Source organism: Octodon degus, unplaced genomic scaffold (genome assembly GCF_000260255.1).
Source record: "Octodon degus isolate 3935 unplaced genomic scaffold, OctDeg1.0 scaffold00020, whole genome shotgun sequence".
In the NCBI taxonomy this organism is placed as follows: Eukaryota; Metazoa; Chordata; class Mammalia; order Rodentia; family Octodontidae; genus Octodon; species Octodon degus.
Window position 1 is genome coordinate 8,553,820 of NW_004524596.1, and position 26,198 is coordinate 8,580,017.

Genomic DNA, 26,198 nt, shown 5'->3' on the forward strand with positions numbered 1-26,198 from the left:
AGCATCCTCATGTGTCTTATTCTGTGATTTATGTCATCGCTGCAGCGGCCTGCTTGGCCCTTTAAGAAGCTGATTAATGCCTAAATATAGACCTCTCCTCCTTCTCTTCAGTCCTCTGCGTGTCTCTTCCCCCATCGTGCGATGCCATCTGGTGCCCCAAGCGCATGTGTTCTGCGTTCCTTTTCAGAGAACCAGAGTCATTGCTGCCTAAGCCCGGAAAGCTGGGTTCATTTCAAAGTTTGCATGTATGACTTTGAAGCACTGGACTCTACCGCCTCCTTGTGGATTCTCGCGGCATCTCCCCTTAGCGCAGCGCTGCGCCGCCCCCCGCCCCACGCCCACCGTCCAGGTGCGCTCTAGGCGCGCCCTTGTCTTTTCATCTGTAGGACCAGCTTTGACGTCCGCAAGGCACAAAGCAGCTCCAGGTCCTTCCCGGTGAATGATTTTTGCCAGGTGTCATTTCCGCAGTTTGATGTGGGTGCTGTAGGAGGCCAGACTCCGATAAGGCGCTTTCCTCCCCGCAAAGTCGCTTGACACTCTGCGGTGACAGCAGGGCCAGGGTTTAAGAACAAGGACGTGAAAAGCTAATGGCTGCTCTCTGAAACTGCTGGTGAGCTGTCCTTTGCCCCCACTTTCTCTTCTAATTCTGCGGAAGGCTCAGATCATTTTCCAAGGAGAGGAGCACCAGGACACGGGCCCCTGCCTAGCAGGCTCAGCCTGGAGCTCCGGGCTCCCCACCGGACGCCTACCCCATCTCTGGAATCTGGGAGCACTGCTTGTTACTGCCTAACTCTGTCCACTTCCCTTATCTGCTTTCTCTTCTCACCAGAATTCTGGGCACTTTAGCCTGAGATTCCGACGGGGCAGGAAAGGTCATTTGGCGAGGTGCTTAAGTCACTCCTGGCACGGGGAGGTTTCCCTGGGAAGGAGAACTTGGGCCAGCTGTCTGCGTTCTGCGCTCCCTGCCCGCTGGGTGTCGGCAAGGCTGAGGAGGAAATGAGCCCAGGCATATCTGCACTTATTGCAGAGGGGCCACGCACTGCCCAAGCAGAGAACTGGTGCCCCTCCGAGTCCTGAGGTCACCGTTTCTCACTTCAGCCTTGTCTCCAGCGTGAAGCATCTTTTCTGTGGGATGCAGTTGGGGTGAAGCCGTGCAGTCAACTGTGTAGCTGTCTTCCTTACTTTTCTGTCGTTGCTGAGACAAAACACCCAACGCCCAAAATTAAGAAAGTGCTTATTTAGCTCACGGTTTGTGGAGGTTTCAGTCCATAATCAGCTGGCCCCAAGACAGGGTGGTACATGGCACAGGGGTGACACTTCAAGGGGGCAGAAGACCCAAAAGTAACAAGAGCACGAAAGGGGAGGATTGAGGCTCTTTACCTCCCTTACACCTTGAGGTCAGGAGGACCCTTGCTCCCTGCTGAGTTAAACCACTCAGCTTCTCAGGTTGACACAGTGTACAACCATTACAGTAGCTAATCCGATCTCCAGTTACAGAGTTACAAACAACGCTTTTGATTAGGAATCAGCTTTGTTTCTGGAAGAGTACATGTTGCTGCAAAACTAGAAAAATTATTTTATTTCAAATTAACAGTACATTTTACAACGACAGCTTTACCTACAAAATTAAGAGATATCTCCAAGAGCTTAAGGATTTCTAACTTTCCTGAATGAGGGGTATACAAAGTTTGAGCAACAGCATATGTGCTCAAGCTTGGTTATTAGTTAGCACTGTGGCCCCAGGCTAATCAATTAACCTTCCTGAGCTTGAGATTTTTTTGTTTGTGTAGGGGAGGTAATAGTACTGTCACTCAGTGTCATTGATGAGTATTAGATGGATGTTTGGTTTTTTGTTGCTGTTGTTCTTTTGAGACAAGGTCTTATTATGTAGGTAAGGCTGGCCTCAAACATGGTGATCCTACTGCGTTGGCCTCCCAAGTGCTGGGAACACAGGTGTGCACCACCGTGCCTGGCTTAAAAGGATTTTGTAAAATGAATTTCTCTGTCTTTGAGATGATTAGGTAGTTTCAGACCTCTAGATTTATCCCCCGTATGTGTTGATGGCATTCATTATTTTTCATATATTAAACCAATCTGTATTCCTGAGATAAATCTCACTTATTCATGATGTAGGAATCTTTCTCAATGTTGCTGAGGTCAGTTTGCCCATATTATATTGAGGATTTTTATATGAATATTCACAGGGAATATTATATAATTTCTTTTTTGTTATATCTGGTTCTAGATCAGGGAGGTACTGGCCTCATAAGATGACTTAGACAAGAATCTCTCATTTTTTAAAAAATTTTCTTTTCTTTATTGAAGATTTTGTTTTATTTCTTTTCTTTTTTGTGATATCAGGGATCTAACCTGCCAGGGACCTAGCACTTGCCAGGCAGGCGCTTATGCCGCTGAGCTATCTCCCCAGACCTTTTTTTTTTTTTTTTAATGTACTTGGTACAGGGTCTCACTATGCAGCTCAGACTCATAGTGATCCTCCTGTTTTCAGCCTCCCCAGCACTGGGATGACAAGCGTGTGCCACCGTGCCCGGTCTGCATCATAGGCTCAGCCTGCCTGGCGGGGGGGCCACTGCAACATGTGGTGCCAGAGTTTGAACCTGGTCCCTGCACTTGCCTAAGTGGGTGCTTAGTCCGCTGAGCTATCTTGCTGGCCTTTTTTTTTTTTTTTTTAAGAATTTATGAAATTTTTAAATTTTTAAAATCTTCTCTAAACATTTGGTAAAATTTACCACCAAAGCCATCTGGTCTTTTTTTGTGGGTGGGAAATTTTTACTAAGTTAACTACTAACTCAATCTCTTTAGTTGTTACAGATGTATTCAGATTTTCTGTTACTTCTTGAATCAGGCTTAGAGTTTGTGTCTTTTTAAAAATTTGTTGATTTCATCTGTCTTGATCTGTTGACATATAATTTTTCACAGTGCTCTCTTTACTTTTTTATTTCTGTAAGATTATTAGTAATAGCCTTTGTTTTACTGCTGATTTTAGTAACTTGAGTCTTGTTTTTTTTTATCTTAGAAAGTATCACCTAAAGATTCATCAGTTTTGTTAATTAAAATTTTTTTAAAATTTATTTTCTGTAGGTATCTGTTTTCTGATTTATATTTACTTTTACAGTGTTTTTCTTCTGCTCTGGGTTTAGTTCTTTCTTAGAATACTGATTTGAGATAATTTTCAATGAATACATTACAGCTGTAAATTTACCTGAAAGAGCTCCTCTAGCTGAGTTCTTCATGTCTTAGCGTGCTGTGCTTTTGTTTTCCCTAATCTCAAGGCATTTTTTGTTTGCTTTTGTGATTTCTTCTTTGAGCATCAATTATTAGGAATACGGCAGTTAATTAACATAAAGTTTCAAATGCCCCAAATTTTCTCCTATGATTGATTTGCAGTCATTACATTGTGGTAAGAGAATATACTTTGTGTGAACTTATTTTATTTTTAAATTTTTTGATACAGGGTCTTGCTGGGCAGCTTGGACCAGTAGTGATCCTCCTGTCTAGCCTCCCTAGTGCTGGAATTACAGGCATGCGCCGCCATGCCCAGATCCGGGGCTGGCACGGCGTGCAGTACGGGGGATCAAACTCAGGACTTTGTGCTTGTCAGGCAGGCATTAAGTGGCCGAGCTCTCCCTGAGCCCTTTGTGTGAATCGAACAGTCGTTAATTTCTCTTCTGATTTACTGCCTACCTCGTGTCCTGTCCTGGGAATGCGCTGTGTGCACAGAAGAATGTGTGTTCTGGGGTTGTCGGGTAGAGTGCTCTGTGGACGTATGTGTGACAGCGTTGTTCGTGCTCTCTGTTTCCTTGATACTCTTCTGTTTAGTTGTTCTGTTGTCACAGAACATAGGTCATTGAATTCTACCACAAGTATCGCTGAGTTGTCTGTCCTTTCAGTTCTTTCAGTTTCTGCTGCATGTATTTCGGGATTGTGTTACAGATATATTACTTTATCTTCCTCATGTATTGGCCCCTTTACGTTATAAAGTATCTTTCTTTGTTGCTGGTAGTATTTGCCATAAAAGTCTGTTTTAGTTGATACTAATAGAGTTGTGCCATCTCTCTTTTGATTACTTTTTGTGGTATAGTTTTTCCTATCCTTTATTTTCTGCCTGTTTGTGTCTCAAATGCTGATCTCCTCCCTTTGTCATCTGATTTTTAAAATTTTTCACTTCACTTTTATACTTACGCAAATTCCACTAATTAGAGATTTATTTGCACCTCTCAGGATACTTTTATGACAGCTGCTGGGGTTAAAGAACACTCACTCACACCTTTTTCAAAATTGGTTTCATGAAATTGCATTGATTCACACAACTGGCTGAGATGATTTACAGTGTGCAAAGCATTTTGGTTTGTTGTTTATGAAAGGTTGATGCCTTTCATGGGACCAAAAAGGCTTTAGAAGATAATATACCTACATTTATTTCTGCAATAGAAGCATGGGCTATGAATGAGGCGTTTAAACTGATGGGCATGCTTGCCCAACCAAAATATTGTGCATAGGGCTGGTCATGCAAACATATAAAGGGAGGGAGAACTTAGGTTTTTTTTGCCCTCTCTACTTTCAGTGTTACCCTTTCACTCAAAAGGCATAATTTGAGTCAGTAACATTTATATTAAGGGATATCAGCTGCTGATGGGTTAAATAGGCTAACAGGCTTTGTCAGGAAATCAAAATGTCTGGCCTTATTGCCCTGAATGCGGCCAGTCTCATCTGAAGGTGAAATCCTCACCTAAGCCTACAATGTAAATGAAACCTTTTTGGAGAACTGGCTTCTGGTGTCTAAATAACATACTTCCTAATGAAGAAAAGTGGTTTTGGTACGAGAGATGGAGTCATGAGGCTTTTGCACTGAACTATGACTACATCTTTTTAAATTTAATTCATATATTTTTAGTTTGCGATAGGGTATTGCTAAGTTGTCCAGGCTGGACTTGAACTTGTGATCCTCATGTATCAGCCTCCCAGATTTCTCTAATCAACTTTTTGATCAATCCATTTGAGAGTGTGAGACTAAATTTAGAACTGTAATTTATGTGTTAATTTAACAATTCTAAGCTGATTTCTCCTAAACATCTGTATCCTTTTAGGCAGTCTTTCCTTGAGTAGTTTTTGTTTAGCTCAGATAAACTCTGTATTGGAAAACATTTAAGGGAAAATATAGATCCTTATAAAATTTAATACATTTAAAAAATGAAACATAATTTTAAAAAGAACTTCAGCTTCTAGGTTTTTACTGCTCTGACTTGCCTCTGTTAATGAGAATAATCAAGATTCCTATCCCCACCCCCATTCAATCAGTCGAAGGTAAATTATTCTGCCTCAGGCCTCCAGATTTCCATTACAAATGGACAAACTAGTAAATCTCATTTCTTATTTCCTTCCAGGTATTGCGCAGCGATGCACAGCCATCAAGTACCACTTTTCTCAACCAATCCGCTTACGCAACATTCCTTTCAATTTAACCAAGACAATTCAGCAAGATGAATGGCACCTGCTTCGTAAGTATTTCTGGGAAAGGGTCCAAGAGGAAACGGTGTCTTTCTGAACAGAAAAGGGATTCCTACTGTCCTCTCAGGTTTGGACAAAAAGATGGACTTGGTCAGAGACTCTAAGGAACTTTTCCCTTGCTGTGGCTTAACTTTGTTTATACATCAAGGTGTGAAAACCAGGTGTGACTGTGAGCCTGCCTGCCAGGGTGGCTTCGGGGCACGGCAGCTGGCTGAAGCTTTCCTTTACCAAGTGGTCAGGAACCAGAACCTGTGGTACCACTTGTCTTATGAAGTCTAAGAGATTATGCCTTCGGTGCTCTTATGTTTGTTTTGCTTATGCAGTATTTATTTTAGCTACTGTGCTGATTTCACACCTTGGCATTTCTGCTGAAGTATCTTTATAACTGTCATAATTTTTGCCAGGGGGTCTTCCACCTGTACATCTCAGCAGAGGAACTGCTTCTTTTCACTGTCAGGAAAATGTGAAACTGTAGAAAGAAAGGGTCACGCAGTGAGGAACTAAAGAGGGCTGGTGGTTACTTGGAAACTGTTGATTCCAGCTGCTGGTGGTAGAGAGCTCAGCAAAGAAAACCCACCCACCTTGAGTTCTTTGCAGTATTTCCTGGAATCAGAGGTTGCTATTGTCTGTTTTCCAATGCAGACCTCAGCAGTCTCCTTGAGGGGCAAAAGCCTGGGCAGGAGACCAAGCTGAGTAGCTTTCTGTGAGTAAATGGCCCCCTGCAGAGCACAAGGCTGCAATTTGTTTTTTTTAATTTTTATTTAATTAGTATTTAATTTTCTGAATATTGCTTAATCTTAATTTTTGTTTTAAGATTTATACTATATCTTTGACTTACAATTTATTTATTTTTTTCCATAATTTTATTGAGAAACAAATCACAATGAGACAGTTTCAAATCAAATTGGTAGGACAGTTTTAATAATTATATTGCATACTCTTCCTAGTGGTTATTTGCTATACAAGATGCAGACATGATATCCTATTTACAAACACCATTAGAACAAATCCCTCTATTCATTAAGAGAATGTAACTATATATCCTAACCATTTTGAATACACAGATACAAAATGGACATTCATCTGTATCCCCTTTTTTGTTTAGTTCTGTCACTTGAATATTATAGGTGTGTGAACTCAGCAAAATATTCCAAAATAGTCCAGTAGTCCATGATAGTATTGGGTCTTCCGCTTCACTGGCAGTGTCAGAAATTGTTGACCTGAGTTCCCCACAGCTCAACATAACAGCATGGCTTTACTTCTTATACTTTGTTTTTACACTTTTCTGTTGGATGCCTAAGGCTGCAATTTGAGTCTCGGGAACTCTAATGCTACTGCCTTGACAGTGGGCTATTCTAAATATTAGGACTGAAGGTCTTTGGATAAAATAAGGCTCATTGCTTAAGAGTGTGACTTCTTGGAAGTACTTTCTTGCGGACATATTCCAACAGTCGCTTCTCAGCCCATCTAAGTTAAAGTTTTGGGCTTCCTAATGAACATGCTTGGAGGTCTCGGTCTTAGACCTCTACCCAGTGGGCCTCCTCCTTACTGATTTTGGTCAGGTAAAAAAAGATCACCAGAGGATCCATGAATCTTTTCTCTCGAGTTTGAACCCTGTTGTTGGTCAGGTGGCAGTAGTTTAGCATGCACTAAATTCTTTTCAGGGTGCCTGCGGAAAGATGCTTTTGGGGCTGGGAAAGTAGCTCAGCAGTCTGGGCACCTGTCTGACAAAGTGGAAGGACCCGAGTTTGATGTCCGGTACTGCATGCCGTGCTGGCCACAGAACCCTGGGCATGCCATGCCAGCCCCGAAACCGGGTGTGGTGGAACACACCTGTAATTCAGGCACTGGGGAGGCTGAGACAGGAGAATCACTATAAGTCTAAACTGTGTTGTGAGACCCTGTATCAAATAAATAATTTTTTAAAAAGATACTTTTAATGGACTCACACCTGTTGCTCAGAAACAGCCTCGCTAAGCTCCATGTACCTGGTACTGCTACAGATCTCATGTGAATTCCATCTGAACTTGCACCTTTTAGTGGTCACAAAACTTAGGACCATCACTCAAACCACAGGGAATTTGGGTGCTTGGAGGATAACAGTGGCTGAACTATTATTCCATTTTTCCTGCTCAGATATAATTATCCCCCAAGGTACTTGCCCTGCAACCCTAAACTGTGGCTGTCCTGGCCCTGGCTCTATAGTAGTTACATTTCCTTTCTAGTAGAGATGCCTTCTTTTAAGTTGAGTCTTCCAGACTGGAAATATGGAATTTCCTGTAATAAAGGTAATGGTCTGTGCTCAACTACAGTGCTAAGAGTAAAGTAGGAAGCGACTGTAATCCATCCTACACACAGCAGCCCTGCCACGCCCAGGAGCTGCGCAGGCGTACAAGGTGGCAGCTGCCTGGACATGTCCCACGTGAAGGCGAAGCCACACCTAAGGCAGTGGCGGTACCTCTGGTCTTGTTTCCATGAGCTTACTTATGTGTGTCCTGGACCCGATACGCTTGGCCCAGGCCTCAAGAAGAACAGCAATATGCTTGGAACCTGCTGTTTTAAGAAGCATCATAAACATATTACCATTTAGGTAACAATATTTTAGATTAGCCTTGTTTTTAAAAAGGAAGGAGCAAAAAAGTAAAATAGCCAGAAGATGGGCAGCTGAGAGCCGAGTGCCACTGTGTGTTAGCAGGTACGGGGACAGTGCATCCAGACAGTGGTCATCAGCTTGGGTGGTAGCCCACACGTGGCACTTGGGTGTCGGGTAGGGCCTTGGACCATTGGGGTGGGCCCTCAGCCTTGGCTTACAGGACATGTGTTTTGTGGGCGAGGGTGTTCCTGTGCAGATGTCTTGTGTGTGCACTTTGTTCCACTGTTTCATTCCCTTTAGAAAATAGGCAGGGATAACAGTAAATTAAAAAAAAAAATTAATTGACATCTGTGATGTTCAGACAAAACGCCCTTTCGCTGTGGCTCAGTTGTAGGCCACATTTAGGCCTCATTTAGGCTCATTTTTAGGCCCTTCCTCTAAAATCACGTTAGTCACAGCAGCTATCATGGTAGTAACCTTTATTTACGTTGTTTATTTATGGCTAATGAAAATATTTCATAAACTTGCCGTGTTCTCAGTTTACTAAGTAATTCCTCTACAAGTTTACCCTGGAGTAAAGTGTTCTTTTAATCTTGGAAATGGCCTAGATGCCCATCAGCAGATGAACGGATAAAGAAAGTGTGGTGTTTACGCACAGTGGAGCACGGCTCCACCATTCACTGGCGTGAGCTGCTCTGGACTCGGACTGCTCCATGGCCTTAAAGGAGTGAACTGATCCAACCATGGCTATACCCACCTGTCCTCTTACAGGAGACACCTTGAGAGAGAATTCCGCAAGCCACCTCACCCTGTGGGCCCCACGTCTGCCTGTGTCGCTTAGTCACTTTCACAGTCGATGCAAAACTCTCTGTTCTATAATTTTCACTTTCCTGACTCTTTCTGACTTTAGATGTCTGTCTCTGTTTTGAGATTAGATTTGCGAAGAATCACTGCCGGCTTCCTGGGCATGGCGGTCGCCGTCCTGCTGTGTGGCTGCATTGTGGCCACCGTCAGCTTCTTCTGGGAGGAGAGCCTGACCCAGCACGTGGCCGGCCTCCTGTTCCTCATGACAGGTATGCTGCACCTCAGGCTGCCAGTGTGGGCACGGGCCGCTTGGGCCTCATGGAGTTGGAGCCCCCTTTAGTTGGTTTTCACTGGTGAGAAGCCAGAAGGTCAGTTAGCTTTGGTGGAAAATACAGAGTTTAAACAAAACAAGTGTTAAAAATACAGCTCTGATTTTCCCACCGTGGCACGTGAGTTACTACGGTGGAAAGGAGCTGGTGGAATCTCTCTTGTTCTGTCCAGTGCCTCAGACCCTGACCTGGACTCTTGGTGAAGGACTCTTGCTTATCAGGAGCCCAGGAGGAGAGAGAAGACCCTAGGAACAAAACACCCATTTCTGGTCTGAAAGTCCATTCAAAGTATGTGCCTCAGTCACGGTGGCACTAGTGTCATTGTTACATATCCAACATTCGTCAGTTTCCCTCCACAGATATCTTTTGAGGTTTACTGTGTGTCAGATGATGCTCTGGTATTAGAGCCATATCCTGAGGAAAGCAGCAAAATCCCCAGACAAGCTGTCATGGGCAGACGTCAACGATGATTGGTGATAGTGATAAAAGCTGTGAAGAAAGCCAGCCCGAAGAAGGAGAGGCCCAGGGAGGGCCTTACTGAAGTGTAGGTTTCGGGGCCAGGTTCTGAGAAGCCACCAGTGTGGGGACTGTACTGCTGGAGGAGAGAGCCCTTGGCTCAAACCTCTGGGAAGGGGGCACTGGTGGATCGTGAGCCCCAGAAAGGTGACCAGTGTGGCTGCAGGGGTGGGACGGAAAACAGTAGCACAAGCCGTGGCAGCCGTGAGCTGTGACTGAGTCTTTAGGGCTTTCTTCATCACAGTGGGGAGCTCAGATCTGAAACTCAAGGTGATAAAAACCATTAGAAAGTTCGGTAGAGGAATGAGGACTGGCAGCATGACATGGAGAACAGCTGTGTGGAGACAGGACTGGGATGTTTTGCTTAACAGGTGAAGGCCACTTTTGTCTAAGAAAGGAGTTCAGAACTGATTTGATGGCTAATGCTGGCTGCAGGTGACTGCAGAGAACAAATGTTTCCTTTTATCCCCTCACAAAAAAATGAGTATGTTAATGAGTGAATGTCACATTAAGTTTTGTGAAGTATACTCAGCATCAGAACTAATACTACCCTACATAGACATTTTTAATAAGCTTTTCCCACTTCCCTGGCATTCCAGTGACCACTTCGCACTAGAATGGGCGCTGAAGCCCCTGCTCACTCAAGCTGCTCCAGGGCTCATACCATTTTCTGTCTGTCTCTCAGAGCTGACGGGTGGATGGCCATCCACTTTCTGGTGCACTCACCATCTGGTCTTAAGTGGCAGAGGCGGGGGACCCTAGTTTCCCACTCCCACCTGCCTCCTCACTCTGTGAGGCAACCGTGCCTGTGGATTGTGGTCAAAAGCCTCCTCACAACACATGCGGGACCTTCTCCTCATGGAATCTCATGGGCCGTAGTTCCGAGTCTCATGGACCTGTAGAATTCTGAGCAGAAAACCAGTTGGTTTTTATAGAGTTGGGTGAACGTACAGTGGTTGCCAGGGCTGTAGCTCAGGGAGGCTGAAACCAGGTCCTGGAGTTTGGGGGAGGAGCTGAGCCCTCAAGCACAGCCTGAGGATGTATTTACAATCCAAGCTAGAGTGTGCAGGTGATAGCAACAGAGAAAAAGAGACCGAACTGCCAAGGGGATTCCTTTTATCATTAACTGGGGCTTGACTGTAATAACAATATCCCCTACATTCTTATTAGTTGCACCCCCCGTTTCCTTGATTTTTATGTCCATACACATCAAAGAAGTGCAGCTTTGCTTTCCCTAGCCCTGCAAGGGCGCATATCCCAATCCCTTATCGTGGTGTGAGAATTTCTAGATTTGACAAATGCTCAGTAGGATTATTTTTTAAGGGGCATTTTTAATATAGGTAGTGGGAGACTACTTTGGGATGCTCTTAGCATGTAAAACAATGTTTAGCATTAAAATGAACTAAGCCCATGAAGGCCAGGCTTGATTGCTCCCTGGGTGGCCCAGGGGCTGGTCCGGTTTTAAAAGAAAGGAAGGTGGAAAGTCAGCAGCAGGTGAGCTTCGTGGAGGGCCAGGAGTTTCCTGGGTGTTGTATTCTTGTGTATCTTGCTGTAGGATTGAGTGTTTTGTTCTTGTTCTTATCAATAATTCTCTGAAATTTCCTTTGGCAACACCAAGATAACTGTGCTACTCTACTGCAAGAGATAAATTAGCTGCAGAATCTTCATATGCAGTAGCAGGAAAGAGCAGGTAAGGGTTAAATGAATTGCTTTTAATTAAGCAGACTGTCTTGAGCAGCTCTAGACAGCAGCCTCCCACGGATTTTTGATTCTAAACTTAGCCCCTTTCTAATGTGCTGGCATCTTCCTTCTCCGCCTGAACTTATTAGCCAAAGCTTCAGTGGAAAACATCAATGACACGACAGTTGGAGCTGTTCAAATGGAATCTATGGAATAGTCTCTCTCCCTCTGCCTTGCTGCGTGCAGACCCGTCTTGGGTGCCCAGGCGTGGAGCAGCCCTGCTGCCTCTGTCCATTCGCATTTGAGAGCCAGGTTGCTTCCTGCTTCTATGCGCCTTGCAGGGGCTCCTTTGGCAGGACCAGTGGGCCCAGGGCCTCACAGACTGCTGACGTCATAGCCTCTGACGTTTCAGCACAAGCACACGGTGTGAAGGACTCAGCGGCTCCTCCCGCGGCTCAGGCTTCGGCCCATTACTGGAGTGTACTGCTGTCTGTCTGTCTGTCAGTGTTTCCATCTACAAATGCTGCAGTTCAGTTAGGCTGAGATAATAATGTGGTTAAAATTATTGTGATTTAAATTATAAATATTTTACAAGAATTAAGATATACCATATACATGAATCACTATGTACTGTAAACATGTACTAATAAAAATGGTATATTAAAAAATGTAAATATTTTAAAGGTCTTTTGGTCAAGGATAACACTTTTGAGTGTAATTTTTTATATCTCTGTTGGAGGATTTAACTTAACTTTTAATACACAGAATTCAAAAAACTAGATAAAGCATGGACTTCCCTTGGTCGAGGGTCTCATTGCCTGCTGGCTCTGTCCTCTTCCTCAGCTGTGCCCTGAGCAGCCATTGCTGTTGTGGAAGAGCACGTGTGGCAGGAATGTTTCCTCCTGACAGTGGGGACAGGGGCAGAGCCCAGGCAGCCCCGTCACAGTGTCTGCCAGTGAGCAGCCGCCCTGATGATCTGTTCCTTTGCTTCAATGCCTGAAAAAGAAAAAAGCAAAACCCTAAAACAAATATCCCCCGAATCTCTGCTGCAGTAGGTATATTGAATTATCTATCAATTATGAACTTAAAACTGCAGGTCTGTAATGCTTTATGTGCAACCCTTGGGGCTGGAAACATATTGGAATTCAGGATTTTAAAATGCTATTTGAGAAAGGTAATATGGTACATGTAGCCTATATTATCACTCTCTGCCAGGTTTGGAACAGCATCTTGAAATCAAATACATTAACATTTCTGCAGCAAAACATATGAATATTCATATCAAGCAGGATCAATAAAAACTATAATAGCCTTACATTAGAACAGGTCAGGTTTTGCCACTCAAGAAAATTACAGTCTTGCACAAAAAGATTAGATTTTTTTAAACTTAGGGATTATAGTCTATAAGCCTGTTTTTGTGTTTATTATCTATTTAAAAAATACTTGCCTCTATTCATTTTACTAGGCAACGTAGGCATGGCTTTTTGAGTAATTTATGTGGAAAGTAACACAAGGCATTTTTGCTGCACGAGCACAGAGGCCGGAATGATGGGCAGGCCATCTTTTGAAGGAGTGGGGAAAAAATCAATGTTTATGCCTCTGGGTCTTGTAGTTAGGTTATTTATCAAGCAGTCTAACCAGAGTGAAGCAACTTCTACTCCTTTAAGCCTTTTAAGCACATCAAAGGAGGGACATGGAACGAATAGGCCCAGTTACCCTAATTATATCTTACCAGCTGGCCACAGGCACCACAAAGATTTCAGGGTAGGAAATTAGGTTGATGATCTGGGATGGTGGCATAAATTTACTGCTGTCGGGATCTGAAAGTATCCCTTCCAGCCCTGCAGTTCTGTGATATCATGGTATCTTCTAATTAAGAATACTGGCAGAAAACCTTTTAATATTTTATAAGAAAAGTAGCTGCAAACAGGGGTTGTGGAGGAAGCAGTAATTACTCACTCTTTTTAAGATGCTGCCATGCAGAAGAGTGAGCTCAGGACTCAGAATCTTCTCCCTTGGGGCCATCCGCTAGGCTGAAGTGTATCAGCTGCTCAGGGACAATGGGCAAAGGTGGGGAAAGAGCAAGTGGAGCAGCGTAGGATAGACGGCCTTTCGCCCTGGAGATCTTCACAGTGGCCCCTTAGAGTGTGAACTTTCCGAGTGCTGGAGTACGTTATCTGTCTGCTACTTGTGAAAATGAAGTGTTATCTGAAATAACCTGGTTCATAGGTAAATCCTACATGGGACCGTTTGGGATGAACTGGGTCTTAAATTGGTAGAAACTACTTGAATGTGGAGACTAAGTAACATGCGTATCACAGAAGAAATAAAAGAGTTCCTAGAATAAAATGACAGTGGAGGCATAGTGTACCAAAGCCTATGAGACACAGGGAGAACATTTCTAAGAGCAAATGTTATGGCTGTAAGTGCGCACGTATAAGAGTAGGGCAATCGCTAGTAAATAACCTAGAAAGGTCCCAGAAAGAGAAGAGTAATCCAAATCTGAGACTAATAGAAGGAAAGAAATTATAAAGACCAGAGTGAAAATTAATGAAATCGAGACTAAAAAAAATACAGAGTATCAATGACTCAAATAGCTAGTTATTTGAAAGGATGGAGAAGGAATCTGAGGGTAGGGGGAAACACTAGGGAGAGGAAGTTAAAAAGATCAAGAATATATATTCAGTTCCCCATGATGAATGTATTTACTGTGTATCACAAACATACTAAACAAATTGAGGAAAACAATCTCGTCTATGGTACACTTCAGTTTTGTTTAGCAGGATTTCATGAGTCTGTCTTTGGCTCTGTTAGATGACATTAGGAGCTAGCAAGAAGCCCAGGAAGAGTCTTCCTCGCCTGCCTGAGATGCATGCTGGGAAACAGAGTGCATGCTGGGAAACAGTGGAAAGAGTGCTTTAGGTTCCTGACCTCATCAATATTGAACAAGTTGTGGCTATGACCAACAAGAACTTGTGAAAATAAACTACCTTGAATATAATCAGAATTAGGTCTTGGATGTTAGGAGATCATAATTGTTGTATGCCTGATTAGTGACATTTAAAATATTACAGTTTTGCTAAGACCTATAAGAGAAATGGAAATGCACACACTACTCCTTGATTACACACACACACACACACACACACACACGTATGCATGCGCACACACCCCATGTTGTAGGCTGAATTATATATCCCTCAGTTTGTATATTGAAGCCTTAATCCTCAGAATTTCAGAATATAATCTTAATTGAAAATAGACTTTAAAAATTTATTTACTGGGGCCAGGGAGATGGCTCAGTGGAATAAGCACTTGCCTGGCAAGTGCAAGGGCCTGAGTTCAATCCCCGGTTCTGGGGGGGAAAAAAAAAAAAAAAAAAAAAAAAAAAAAAAAAAAATATATATATATATATATATATATATATATTTGATACAGGGTCTTACTATGCAGTTCAGATTTGTAGTGATCCACCTGTGTTAGCCTCTCTAATGCTGGGAGTACAGGCATGTGCCAGCATGCCTGATTTGGGGGCCAGCACAGCACACTTGTGGTTCTGGGACCAGCATGGCATGCAGTACTGGGGATTGAACTTGGGGCTTTGCCCTTGCCAGGCAGGAATTTAGACTGTTGAGCTATGTCCCCAGCCCAGAAAATAGATTTTTTTTTTTGAAGAGAAAGTCAAGTTAGGTCATTAGGGTGGCTTCTAACCCAAAATGACTCATGTTCTTAAGGAAGAAATTTGGACCCAGTTGTAAGGGGAAGTCCATGTGAGAGACTTCTGTAAGGAGGTCTAAAATGTTCACCTGTGTGACCATTGGTTTCATGAAGAAACCAGTCTTGCTAAACCCTTGTTCTCAGAATAACTGAGAAAAATCAACTTGAAGGAAAAAAGATTTATTTTGCCTCATGGTTTTGGAGGCTTTCACCCATGGGCACTTCACCCTGTCAGTCTAGACCTGTGGCAAGGCATCCTGGCATGGAATGCAAAGTGGAACCAAGGTACCCACCTTATGATGCTTGGAAGCAGAGGGGCAGAGAGGATGGGGAGAGGAGGAGGGTGCCCTGATAGCCTCTTTGAGCGCACGACTTCACTGGCCTAAGCAGCTTCCACTAGACCTCACCTTCCACCCACTAGGCATCCCTCCACCTCCCTGCAGTGCCGCAGGCTGTCCATGGGGGAAGTGGGAGACCGTTAAGATCTAAGCCATAGTGTAAGGCAAGATGGACTCAGGAGTGGGAGCAGAAGCAAAAGCACACCAAGAAACTCTGCACTGTGCTCCTGGTGAGCCACACCTAGCACTAGGGAGCTTCAGCCCTCTGGCAGCTTGGAAAAAAGAAATTCTGCTAGGACATCGTACATACTGCCCCTGAGGTGAGCGTACATCAAGTGCCCAGAGAAAGCACAGATGTGCATGCACAACTTTGGCGACAAAGAGAAATCTTCACCCTGGTTAAGTCCTAAATTAGGGGATTTCTTATAACCTTTTTCTGTTCACTGTGAAGTGGAAAAATTGTTTTACCAAAAGCAATCTTATGGAATTTATGGGAAAGGAATTTATTTTTAAAATCAAAAGGAATATATATATATATATATATATATATATGAAGAAAAATACATAGAATATTCCATTTTTATTTAGTTACATAATACAGATTACTAGATTCACTAAGAAATTTTGGGAAATATACTTGTTCTGTGTCTTATTTTGGATTAACAGAATCATAAAAATTTGAGACTGTCAAAGACTTTAGTAATCAAACCCTCACTTTGTTTTTCTAGGCGAAGACAGTAAAGCTCAGAAAGGTTATGTAATGTCAAGGTCACCTAATGAAGAGTAGTAGTCTAGGACTAGAATACATATTTCTTATATTCCAACTCAGCCCAGTTGGACATCAAAGGATGCTTAAAAGAGTAAGTTTGAACTCAAGCTTTCAAAAGTTATTTAACTGATGTTACGTGTAAAAGTGCTTGCTCTGGGGCACGGAGCTGCGTGCAGACAGCTGAAGGAAGGACAGAGTTGTTTTCTATGAATAGGTTGTCATTCGATTATTATATTTTACCCGTTGATATTCCACAGAGGGTTTTTTTTTTCCCCTAGTGGCCTTACGAAACAGCATTAGTTTGAAGGGGCTTGTTATGCATAAACATTTGACTTACTTTTGGCACTGCTGCAAACATTTGTGTAAGTGTAAGAACATTTGCTCTTCCCGAGGTTTGGGAAAAAGCAGAGGAGAACTTTTTTATTTTTTTTTTAATGGCCTATTCCTTTGTGAAAGTAGTATTTCCATCTTGGTCTTCCTTTTGGAGAACTGAAAATGGTACAGCGGAATCTTGGTTCACAAACTCAATTTTCTCCATCATTCTGGTCCGTGAGGTCAGCATTGAACCTAACCACTGAATTTAATCTCGTTCTAGTCCAACTCACTTTTCCAGAATCATGGAAAAAAAATCAGGTTTGTGAGCCAAGGCACCACGTATGTGTATTATAAAAAATGGAGTAAGAAATCAGAAGATGGTATCATACCCTTATTAGAAAAATAAAATCACTTTAGAGTTTAAAAACAGAGGGGGCCTGCTGGTTAGCTCAGTTGTTTAAGCGCCTGCTCATGCAAATGCAGTCAGGCAGAGGATACTGCGGTTTGATCCCCACCTCCACCTGCATTACCAGACCCACCCTTAAGGCAGCCTGAACCAGCCAAAAATAAAAAATAAAAAGGGGGAGGGGGCTGAGGAAATAGCTCAGTAGAATAAGTGCTTGCCTGGCAAACACAAGGGCCTGAGTTCAATCCCCAGTTCTGTAAAAAAAAAAAAAAAAAAAAAAATAGTGAATTCCAACTCATCTCAGATCAAGCATCCCTTAATTCAGAATGTTTGTTTTCTAAATGAACATCTGGGTAAAGATTGAGGCAGTGTGCCCTTACGTGGCTTGAGTGGAAGCAGAGTTGTGGCACGTCATAAATGGCTTTAGGGTGGTCATTATTTCATTCACACAGCTACTTACTCGGCATTGTATTTCTGCTGGTGTTTTTGATCTTTAAAGCTACAGATTGGAAGGAGAGTGCAGGAGTCCTGGTTCTATTAACTGTCTTTTCAGTTCTGCAGTCTGTGCTTATTTCCAAAGGAGCGTGCATCTGCGCGCGTGCCTGTGGAGACTCAGGCAAATTTCAGCAGATAGATGTGCACAGGGATGGGCTGCAGTATGATGGAGATCCGTAGGACTCAGGACAGAACTGGGCATTCTGATACCGGGTCGGGTGCCAGTTTCTGTTTTTGTTACTCACCTACAACTCGGCAGCTGCCTTGATCTGATTCCACGCCTGCCCACGAAGAGCACCTTGGGCCCCACTGCCGAGAGGAGCATAGCTCCACCTCAGGGCACCCCGTCAGCACTAAAGAGGCCTGTGCTGGGCATCGGAAGCGTTCTTGTCAGCGTCCTGATTTTAGAGTCCTTGAAAGCCAAGTTTACATACATGTACTGGTAGAAAAAGTAAAATTTTGGATATGCCCATTTTTTTTTTGTATCCCTCAAGTTGTCTGCAGTTTGAATGGTTTTCTTACCAGCTATTTAACATCAATTCCAAATTTCTAGACTTAATTTCCATAAGTTCAAAGTATTCATTCATTCATCAAAAATTTTTTTGTTGTTGATTTGCTTAGCATGTGTGAGGGCCTAGGTTCAATCCCCAGTACTGAAATACTGATTGCCTTTAATTATAAATGCGAGTGAGCATTGTGTACTACATGTACTAGTAAAAACAAAGAAAAAAATCAAAACTACATTTTTTTTGAGACCCTAGTATGTGTTGGAGTCTGTACTTATGTTCATTAAAATACTTACATTCATTAAAAAAAAGACTTGTGTAGCCATTTCAACTATGTAAATATTTGCCAAGTCATGTATAGAGCAAAAGGAAATGATAGCTATGTCATATTAGGTTTGAAAAGTTATAGATTTTTTTCCTTAAAAATAAAGTTGTTAGGTAAGTGTGGTGGCACAGGCTTAGAGTCCCAGCCACTAAAGAGGCTGAGGCAGGAAGCACAGAAGTGAGAGGCCACACTGGGCAACCTAGCAAGATTCTGTCTCAAAAGCACAGTGAAATAGAATTTTTATTAAATTGCTTTTAAGAATGAAAAGCAAACATAAATTTGACATGAGTAACCAATCAAACCAGGTAATTCTGAATAATTCAAATTATAAAACTTCCTTTGTTATTTGTAAGATAGAGACAGCGTGGCATATAGAAGTCTTGTCAGTGTTTGTGGAATGAAATCTTTTTTTTTTTTTTTTAATGAATTTAGGACAAGGTGTACAGGGTCTACAGGGTCTCACTACGATGATCAGACTCAGTGATTCTCCTGTTTTTAGCCTCCCAAGCGCTGGGATTACAGGCATGTCACCACCACACCCAGTCTCAATCTGTCTCAGCTTGCCTTGGGGGTGAGGCCGGCACGGCAGACTGGTTGTTCAAACCCTAGCCCCTGCATCTACCCCTGCAAGCACTTTAATCTGCTGAGCTATCTGGCAGGCCATTTGTTGGTTTTTTTGTTTTGAACTGATTTCAGTGAAAGGATTACGATCTTCATAAACGTGGAGTGATTGCCTAATTGGTTGATCTCATTCTCACAATCTTGTCTGGCATTTGCCTGGCAGCAGGCAAGGCTGTAACTGATCGCTCTGTTCTCTTTGTATTATTTATAGGGATCTTTTGCACCATTTCCCTCTGCACGTATGCTGCCAGTATCTCTTATGATTTGAACCGGCTCCCGAAGCTAATTTATAGCCTGCCCGATGATGTGGAACATGGCTACAGCTGGTCCATCTTTTGCGCCTGGTGCAGTTTAGGTTTTATTGTGGCAGCTGGAGGTCTCTGCATCGCTTATCCGTTTCTTAGCCGGACCAAGATTGCACATCTGAAGTCTGGCAGGGACTCCACGGTATGACTGTCTGCACTCGAGGCCCGGATGGTACCGGCAACTCCTGAGGGCAGAGAAGCGGAGTTCTCTTCAGGATTCCAAGCACAAAGCCGTCTCTTACATTCCAACCTGTTGCCTGCAGCCCTTTCTGGATGACTGACTGAAAATCATGCAGAACCTCCTGACCTTTCTAAGGACAAGACTACTGTGGATTCAAGTGCTTTAATGACTACTTATGCTTTGACTGTGAGAAATAACGGAGCAGTGTGCCGTGGAACATTTCTAGGTGTGGAAAAGGAACTGCGATGGAAAACTTTGTATGATTTCCATTTATTTCAGAAAGTTTGTATATAACAATTACCTGAGAGTCATTTCTATTTGCAAAAGGATTCGTAACAGAGCGAGTATAATTTTCTTGTCATTGTTCCTTGCTCGTTGAAGTTTAATGCAGCATTTTCAGAACTTGTCCTTATGGTGTCTTATTGTGTCAGGACCCGGTATTTGTACATTATTTGTGGCTGTTCCTTGTCACAAGGGGATTCTTCTTCTGTTGCCTTATTATTACTTTTTAATTGAAATCTCTTCTCTGTCTTTGCACTGGGATCGAAATCATAAGGAAAACAGATCAACCGTGTAAGAGCTAATCCGTGACACTATGCAGTATTGTTAGAAGTCCTATCTGTTGTTCAGCCTTTGTCTCTTTCTGTTAACTGATTTCTGCATTAAATGACTGCCCCCTTGTTAATGTAGGTGTGTTTTTCTCTGTCATTTTGCTGTGTCAACGAGTCTCCCTAGCCAAAGGACAAATGGGAACTCTTGTTTTAATAAGACTCTTATTAAGCCTAATTGCCTAATTTAAATTAGGTTAGTCTTTATTAATCTTTTGTGGCAATCACATGCTTGCTGTTGACAAAAGATGTTATTCTAAGCTTCCTCTTAAAGCTAACTATAATATTTAAACCTTCCCCCATCCTTTACCATGTACTTTATGAGGGATGTGGTTCCTGGCCTTGTTCTGGGCCAGGCTTTCAGTCTTAGCTGTATGTTAGAATCACTTAGCAAATTCTTCAGCCTCCCCAGATAGACCCAGATCCAGAGCTGGACCTAGGCTTGATTGCTTCTATTTTTTGTCTAATTTATTTGTTTGTACTGGTAGTTGAACTCAGGACCTTGCGCTTGTATTTATTTATTGTTATGTATTTGGTTGTTGCAGGGTCTCACTACACAGATCGGACTCATGGTGATTCTGCTGCTTTCAGCCTCCCCAGTGCTGGTACTACAGACATGTGCTGCTGTGCCTGTTCTCCGGCCGGCTCAGCGTGCCCGGTGGCGGGTGGTGGCTGGCGCAGCATGTGGTGCCAGGGATCAAACCGCAGTTCCTATTGCGCTTGTTTTTAAATGTCCAGGCTAATTCTGCTCTGCAGCTGGGGTTGAGGACCGCTGTCTGGGGCCGGCTCTGACTGACTCCCTCAGCTGCTGAGTGAGCTAGTTAGCCCATACTGTGCGCCAGCGGCTGGGTTCTTCTCTTCTCAGTGGTATTTCACTAAATTCACTCTAAAGCACATTGCGGTAGTTGCTCTTCTGTGGCCGCTGAGGATCAGCCTCCAAACACTTGCTTTTCCCCCTTCAAATCATTTGTCTTCTGTGGGTGCACGACAGAGAAGCTTCCCCACACTGCGCTTTCTTATCTCTCAGTGGAGGGCTGGGTGCTGACCAACTTCTGAGCTTTTCCTTTGAATGCTTGACATTATCCCCTCTCTACTTGTGGATGTGAATGCTAATGTGCTTTGTAAAATGAGATGATACTGTATTCTGAATAAGATGCTGTTTCAGACTTTAATTTCACAAAAAGGTACTGTGCTTTTTTCTTTATAAAAAAGCTTATTTAGTACTCAGAAAAGGAAAATCATTACCTCCAGAGAGAATATAGTCAGATTTCCAAGTATCCACATACGGCCAGGAAGCTGCTCTGAAGAGGCTAGCTGACGCGCCGGCCCTGTATCTCCAGGCATAGCTGAGGCCTGTAAACCTATTCCTGACAGTGTCTCTGGCGGGTTTGATAAACTGGTCCCTCTGGATGAGATCAGAGATGTATGGAAAAGGGCAATTATTTCCATTTATTACTTATGTGGGAAATTCTCAAAGCAGGAGCACTCTTTCTTTGAAGTCTTTTTTTTTTTTTAAGATCCTCGTGGAAGATGTCAGGACTCCTGAACATTCATATTCCACCCACCAGAGCCACGTCTGAGTGAGTCGCTTTTGAAGTTTCAGAGAGCCTTTCTGGAGATTTGAGGTGAGAATGGAAACAAGGTTCGCAGTGGCAGAAGGTGGAAGGGTTCAAGCTCCAGAAGGATTTGCCCAGAAGCTAGGGGAGTTCACTTAGGGTTCAAACGTGTGAGGGCAAGAACTTGGGCGCCCTGCTTTCCCGCCGCTGCCTGGCCATGACACCTCACTTTTTGTTTCCCATCCTGGAAGTGGGAGCAGAAGTTGCCAATTTGCTCCCCAGTCCTCAGGGCTCTCCAAGGGCTGTGTCTTTAATTGGCTGCACAGTACTGTGTGGGCCGAATAATTTATCGGGATCCTTTGCTTGTCCTCCTGCTGGCTGCCCCACTGCCAGCTGCACATGGAGCCAGACTCTTTCTTCGCCGCAGGGGTTGTTGCTGGGCAGAAAGCAGAGTGGCTGAGCTTATTGAAATAAGGCTGGGGTGGGAGGAGGGCCAGAGGCATGGCTTCCCGGGCTCGAAGTGCCCAGGGCAGCCCAGAGACGGGAAGCAGAAGACTGCTGGCTTCTGATTAGCTGTATGCTCCCTGAAGGCGTCAGGGCCTCCAGGAGATGGGGAACCTTGCTGCAGTAACTCTCAGGTCCCCAAAGTAGACTCAGTGTGCTGGGAAGGACCCGGCCTTACATGGGACTTCTCTGTAGTAACCCTGCTCTGGGCCTCAGAAACTCCCGGGCATCGACGCAAAGGTGCCTGGGGGTCTGCAGTAATGATTGAGTTCTGCATCTCCTTGTGTTTCACAAGGTAGACCTCTGAATCTGGAGTGTGTTATGGAAGACCTGATACCGTGGACTGACAATCACACTTAGTTGTCATGTGTGTACCGTATTTGCAAAAAAGGCTTAACCCAAGACCTGGATGCAACAGCTACAGGGCCTGCATGCGCCTTCCTTTGAACAGCCTTGTCCTCATTTGCAGTGTTGGGAGTTGCAGAATGCCGTCCACTCTGAGGGGACTCTGCCTTCTCTTTGCTTTTAGGACCCTAGGTCCTATAAAGTCCAGATTTCCCGTAGACCATAACATACCCCTAAGGTTGGTTATTGTTTTCAAAAGCTATTGAACGTCTAATAATGTACCAAGAGCTACCTTAGGTACTCAGCAGCCATCAAAGAAGCAGAACAAAAGCTGCTTGTCCCCATGAAGCTTATGCTGTAGTCAAGTGCAGTATAGTACCAGAAAAGTCACCCTTTGTGGCCCTAAATGTGTAAATCCAGAGGTAAAATAATTCAGATAGTTACTGAGACAAATCTTGCTGTACATTCCCACCAGCTGTGTGCATTTCACCTCACTTCATTCTCATCATCTGAATTTATGTTTGGCAAAATAAAAACATAGAGTATAGCTTTTGGAAGGTGGTGCTGAGGAAGGCTCTGAGATTGTGCGTTGTCACCAGATCTGAAAATGAGGAGAGTGGGCCACACAGGTGAGCTCAGGAGGGGGAGAAGGAACCTCGGATGGCAGAGACTCAGGAAAAAGAAGGCCCGCAAGCGCAAGGAAAATGCCCCGTGGAAGCGTCCCAGCTGGGACTCAGAGCACCTGGACACTACCTGTAGGTCTCTGTGCGGGATGCTTCCTTTGCTGTGGACACCCACACCTCTGCTTGGGCTTCCTCAACTTTGCTTTGTGTCTCAGCTTCCACAGAGCCTTGTGGACGCCATCTTTGAGCAGGCTGCACTGCACGGACCCCTTTCCTGACCAGTTGCACCCCGCAGGTAGTTCTCTTGTCATCACTAGCTGGAGCCGGCACTCTCACAAGGTAAAAACTTGGTTGTGCTTTGCTTCACTAGTTAGCCCACTGCCTGGTTCAGCAGGTCATTTTAAATCTGGAAACAGTGAGTGAATTCAGAGTCGCAGATGAATTCCCCTCTTCCCTGGGTAGAACTGACTCCCTTAGCATCACCACTGGCAAAGCCATTAAAAATGGACAGTGGGATGATGAAACCAAATGGGAAGTGATACAGCTTGGCAAGCAAGTTTATCTGATTAGAATAATTAAAGGGACTATTAACCCAGAGTAACCCGAATATAACTTGAAATGTGTTATGTACTGTGAAACATTTATTGGATGCCATGAACATTATTAAATTAGTAACCTCAGTATAATTCTACACCTCATTTTAAACTTTTCTCATTTATGTGTGGGTGTTTTAAACCTCTAATTGGAATTCTGAAAGGAATGCTTCAGAAATGACTTTTCTTTGAATGCAAATAGCTATACTGACCGCCGGAGGACTCTTAAATTGCATTTAGATTTCTCCAGGGCCCTGTCCTTTGACTGAAGAAGAGGAAGTTCGCGCTGCAGGACAGGACAACCTCAAAAAGCATAAAGATGCTCAGGGATATAATTGCAAACGAGGAGTATGGCTGTCAAATATCTTTCCTTTCAGCATCCAATCTGTGTTTTGCAAACTTTCAAAAACATTTTTGATTGTTCTGAGCCCTATTAGGATATGTCTGCCCAAAGTCTGCAAAAGAAGAAAACAAAATGATTGACTACAAAATGAGATGCTTGTGTCTTTCTTTCCTGTGTTCTGTCCCTTTCATCATCCATTGTAAAATAATGCGTGCTGTTGTGTAAGGTCTTGTGATCTCTCTAACTTTAGAGTGATCTTTTGCAGACAGGAGTCAGAGAAAGATGAGGGTCTGGGAAGAGTGTGGTTGTAGTGGTACCGGTGAAGGCGGCAGATACGGAGACAGGCGCTGCCTTGGTGGCTGCCTGGAGGAGGCTGAGACTGTGGGAAAAGCAAGCAGCTGAAAGGTTTAAAGAAGGATAAAGATGTGATCTGATTTCCGCTTTAAGAATATCAGCATTGCCACTGGATGGAAAAGCCCAAAATAGAGGTGGAATAGCCAGTCGGGAAGGAGGATGCCACACGAATCCAGGAGATGAGGTGGTGCCCTGACCACGGGTGAGTTGTTAACAATGGAGAGCAGTGGCTGGATTAGCACTGACCAGACTTGCTGGGTCACTGGATGAAGGCTGAATAAAAAGGAAGATATTGAGGATGATGCCTTTGGAATTTTTAGAGGTAGATTGTTTACTTAAAAAACAAAACAAAACAAACAAAAAAACAACTGGTTCTTGTATCAAAAAAGAGCAAAATAATTGGGAAAAAAGAGAAAAAAAGAAAATGCTGGCTTCTATGGTAAATGCCATGTCACGTGCATGGTATTTATCATGCATTAAGTGAAGCCTGGGGCAGAAATGTTAAGAACATGGTTCAGTGTTCCCATTGTCCCTTCTCTTCAAATTGATGCACTGTCAGTCGATTCCTTCTTGGTTTCTAGTTGCTCTCCAAGGGCTGTTCATGCAGATTGGAAATCACTGACGAGTTAGTAGTGACTGGGAAGATTTCAGTTCAATTACATGTGAAAAAGCCCCACTGAACTGTTGGTGAGTGACTGAGTGGAAAAAGACAGATGTCCGCAGTGGCTGCCCTACCCCCGCGCTACCTCACGCAGTTTGGGATCAATACCAGCGCATCAGCCCAACGGTTTAGTTTTTGAGGCATACCAAGAAATTCTAAAATAGGCACCTCCCATGCCTTAGGGCTGACGTTTCTGATGTTCATAAAATGTAAGGTCATTGCACCAGTTACGTACAGTTAAGGCCCTGCCCCTCCTATGCCAGGAGGGTCGATTGTGAGGAGGGTGAGCTTCCCTCTTTGGGTTTTCTACAAGTGCTCAAAGTGTGCCCAGGGTCTTAGTGGGGAAATGCCCCAGGATCTGCACTTGTGTGGAATGACACTCTCTGGGCAGTCTGGGAAGTGCCCCAAGCCTGCTGTAGCCAGGGTTCAGGGTGGCTCCCCTAGATTATGAAGACAGCTGGGCTCTCTGGAGACCTTGCCATCAGCTGCCTGTTGAACTCAGGGGATTTCACTCGCAAGCCATTTAATACTTTTTATCTCAATCTTCCTGGCCTTACCTGCCAATCAAGTCGACTGTGGTGAGCACGTCAATACTTACCTTAGGAACTAGGCCATGTTTGAACTGAATTTCACTTTGTCTTGGCCTTAACAGGTTTCACACTCACTCCCCACATATAAAGCACCTTATACCTCTAGATCTATACATCTTAAAAGTTTAAAGTGCGCCTAAAAACTTAGTACTTGTAAAGGTTTTGCTTATTTCTTCCCAAAGCTCTGGGTTTTCATTTGTTTGTTCTGGACCCTGTTGGGTGTTTGAAAATCACAGAAACAAGACACCTCACTCTTTTTATGCAATTTATTTTTCTTTCCAGACTTGGGAAAGAGGGCATGCCCAGCCCTCTTCTTATTCTTTGTACCGCAGACTCCACGTCCCTAAACTCTCCAAGCTGTGCTTCAATTTAAGCATCTCCTGCCCTGACCTCCCAGGATGCTAGGATTCTGGCTCTGCACCACCATGCCCAGCTGCACTTTTAAGAGGATGGGACTGGAGTCAACATTCATGTCAACCCCAAGGTCCTCATCATTCTTGTTAGATGTAACTAAGAAGTGGAACAGAAAGCTCTGGTCCTCCAATTCCTGCCCAGTGATGCCTCTTGGCAGGATGAGAGTCCCTTTGTCAGG

General features: G+C 43.7%; 1 protein-coding gene across 3 annotated transcripts in view; it reads left to right on the forward strand.

The window, feature by feature from the left end:
• The window catches only part of Tmem178a (transmembrane protein 178A), a 60,676-nt gene extending 40,127 nt beyond the window's left edge, over positions 1-20,549 (forward strand). For 2 of the 3 annotated variants that reach the window (XM_004627637.2, XM_023711164.1), the window contains exons 2-4: positions 5,406-5,519; positions 9,058-9,195; positions 19,155-20,114. In XM_004627637.2, coding sequence (XP_004627694.1) covers positions 5,406-5,519; positions 9,058-9,195; positions 19,155-19,396 — 494 coding nt within the window. In that variant the 3' untranslated portion in view covers positions 19,397-20,114. Of the gene's footprint in view, positions 1-5,405; positions 5,520-9,057; positions 9,196-19,154 lie in introns of all 3 variants that reach the window. The other variant, XM_023711163.1, reaches the window with a different exon arrangement.
• Positions 20,550-26,198: the final 5,649 nt, after the last annotated feature.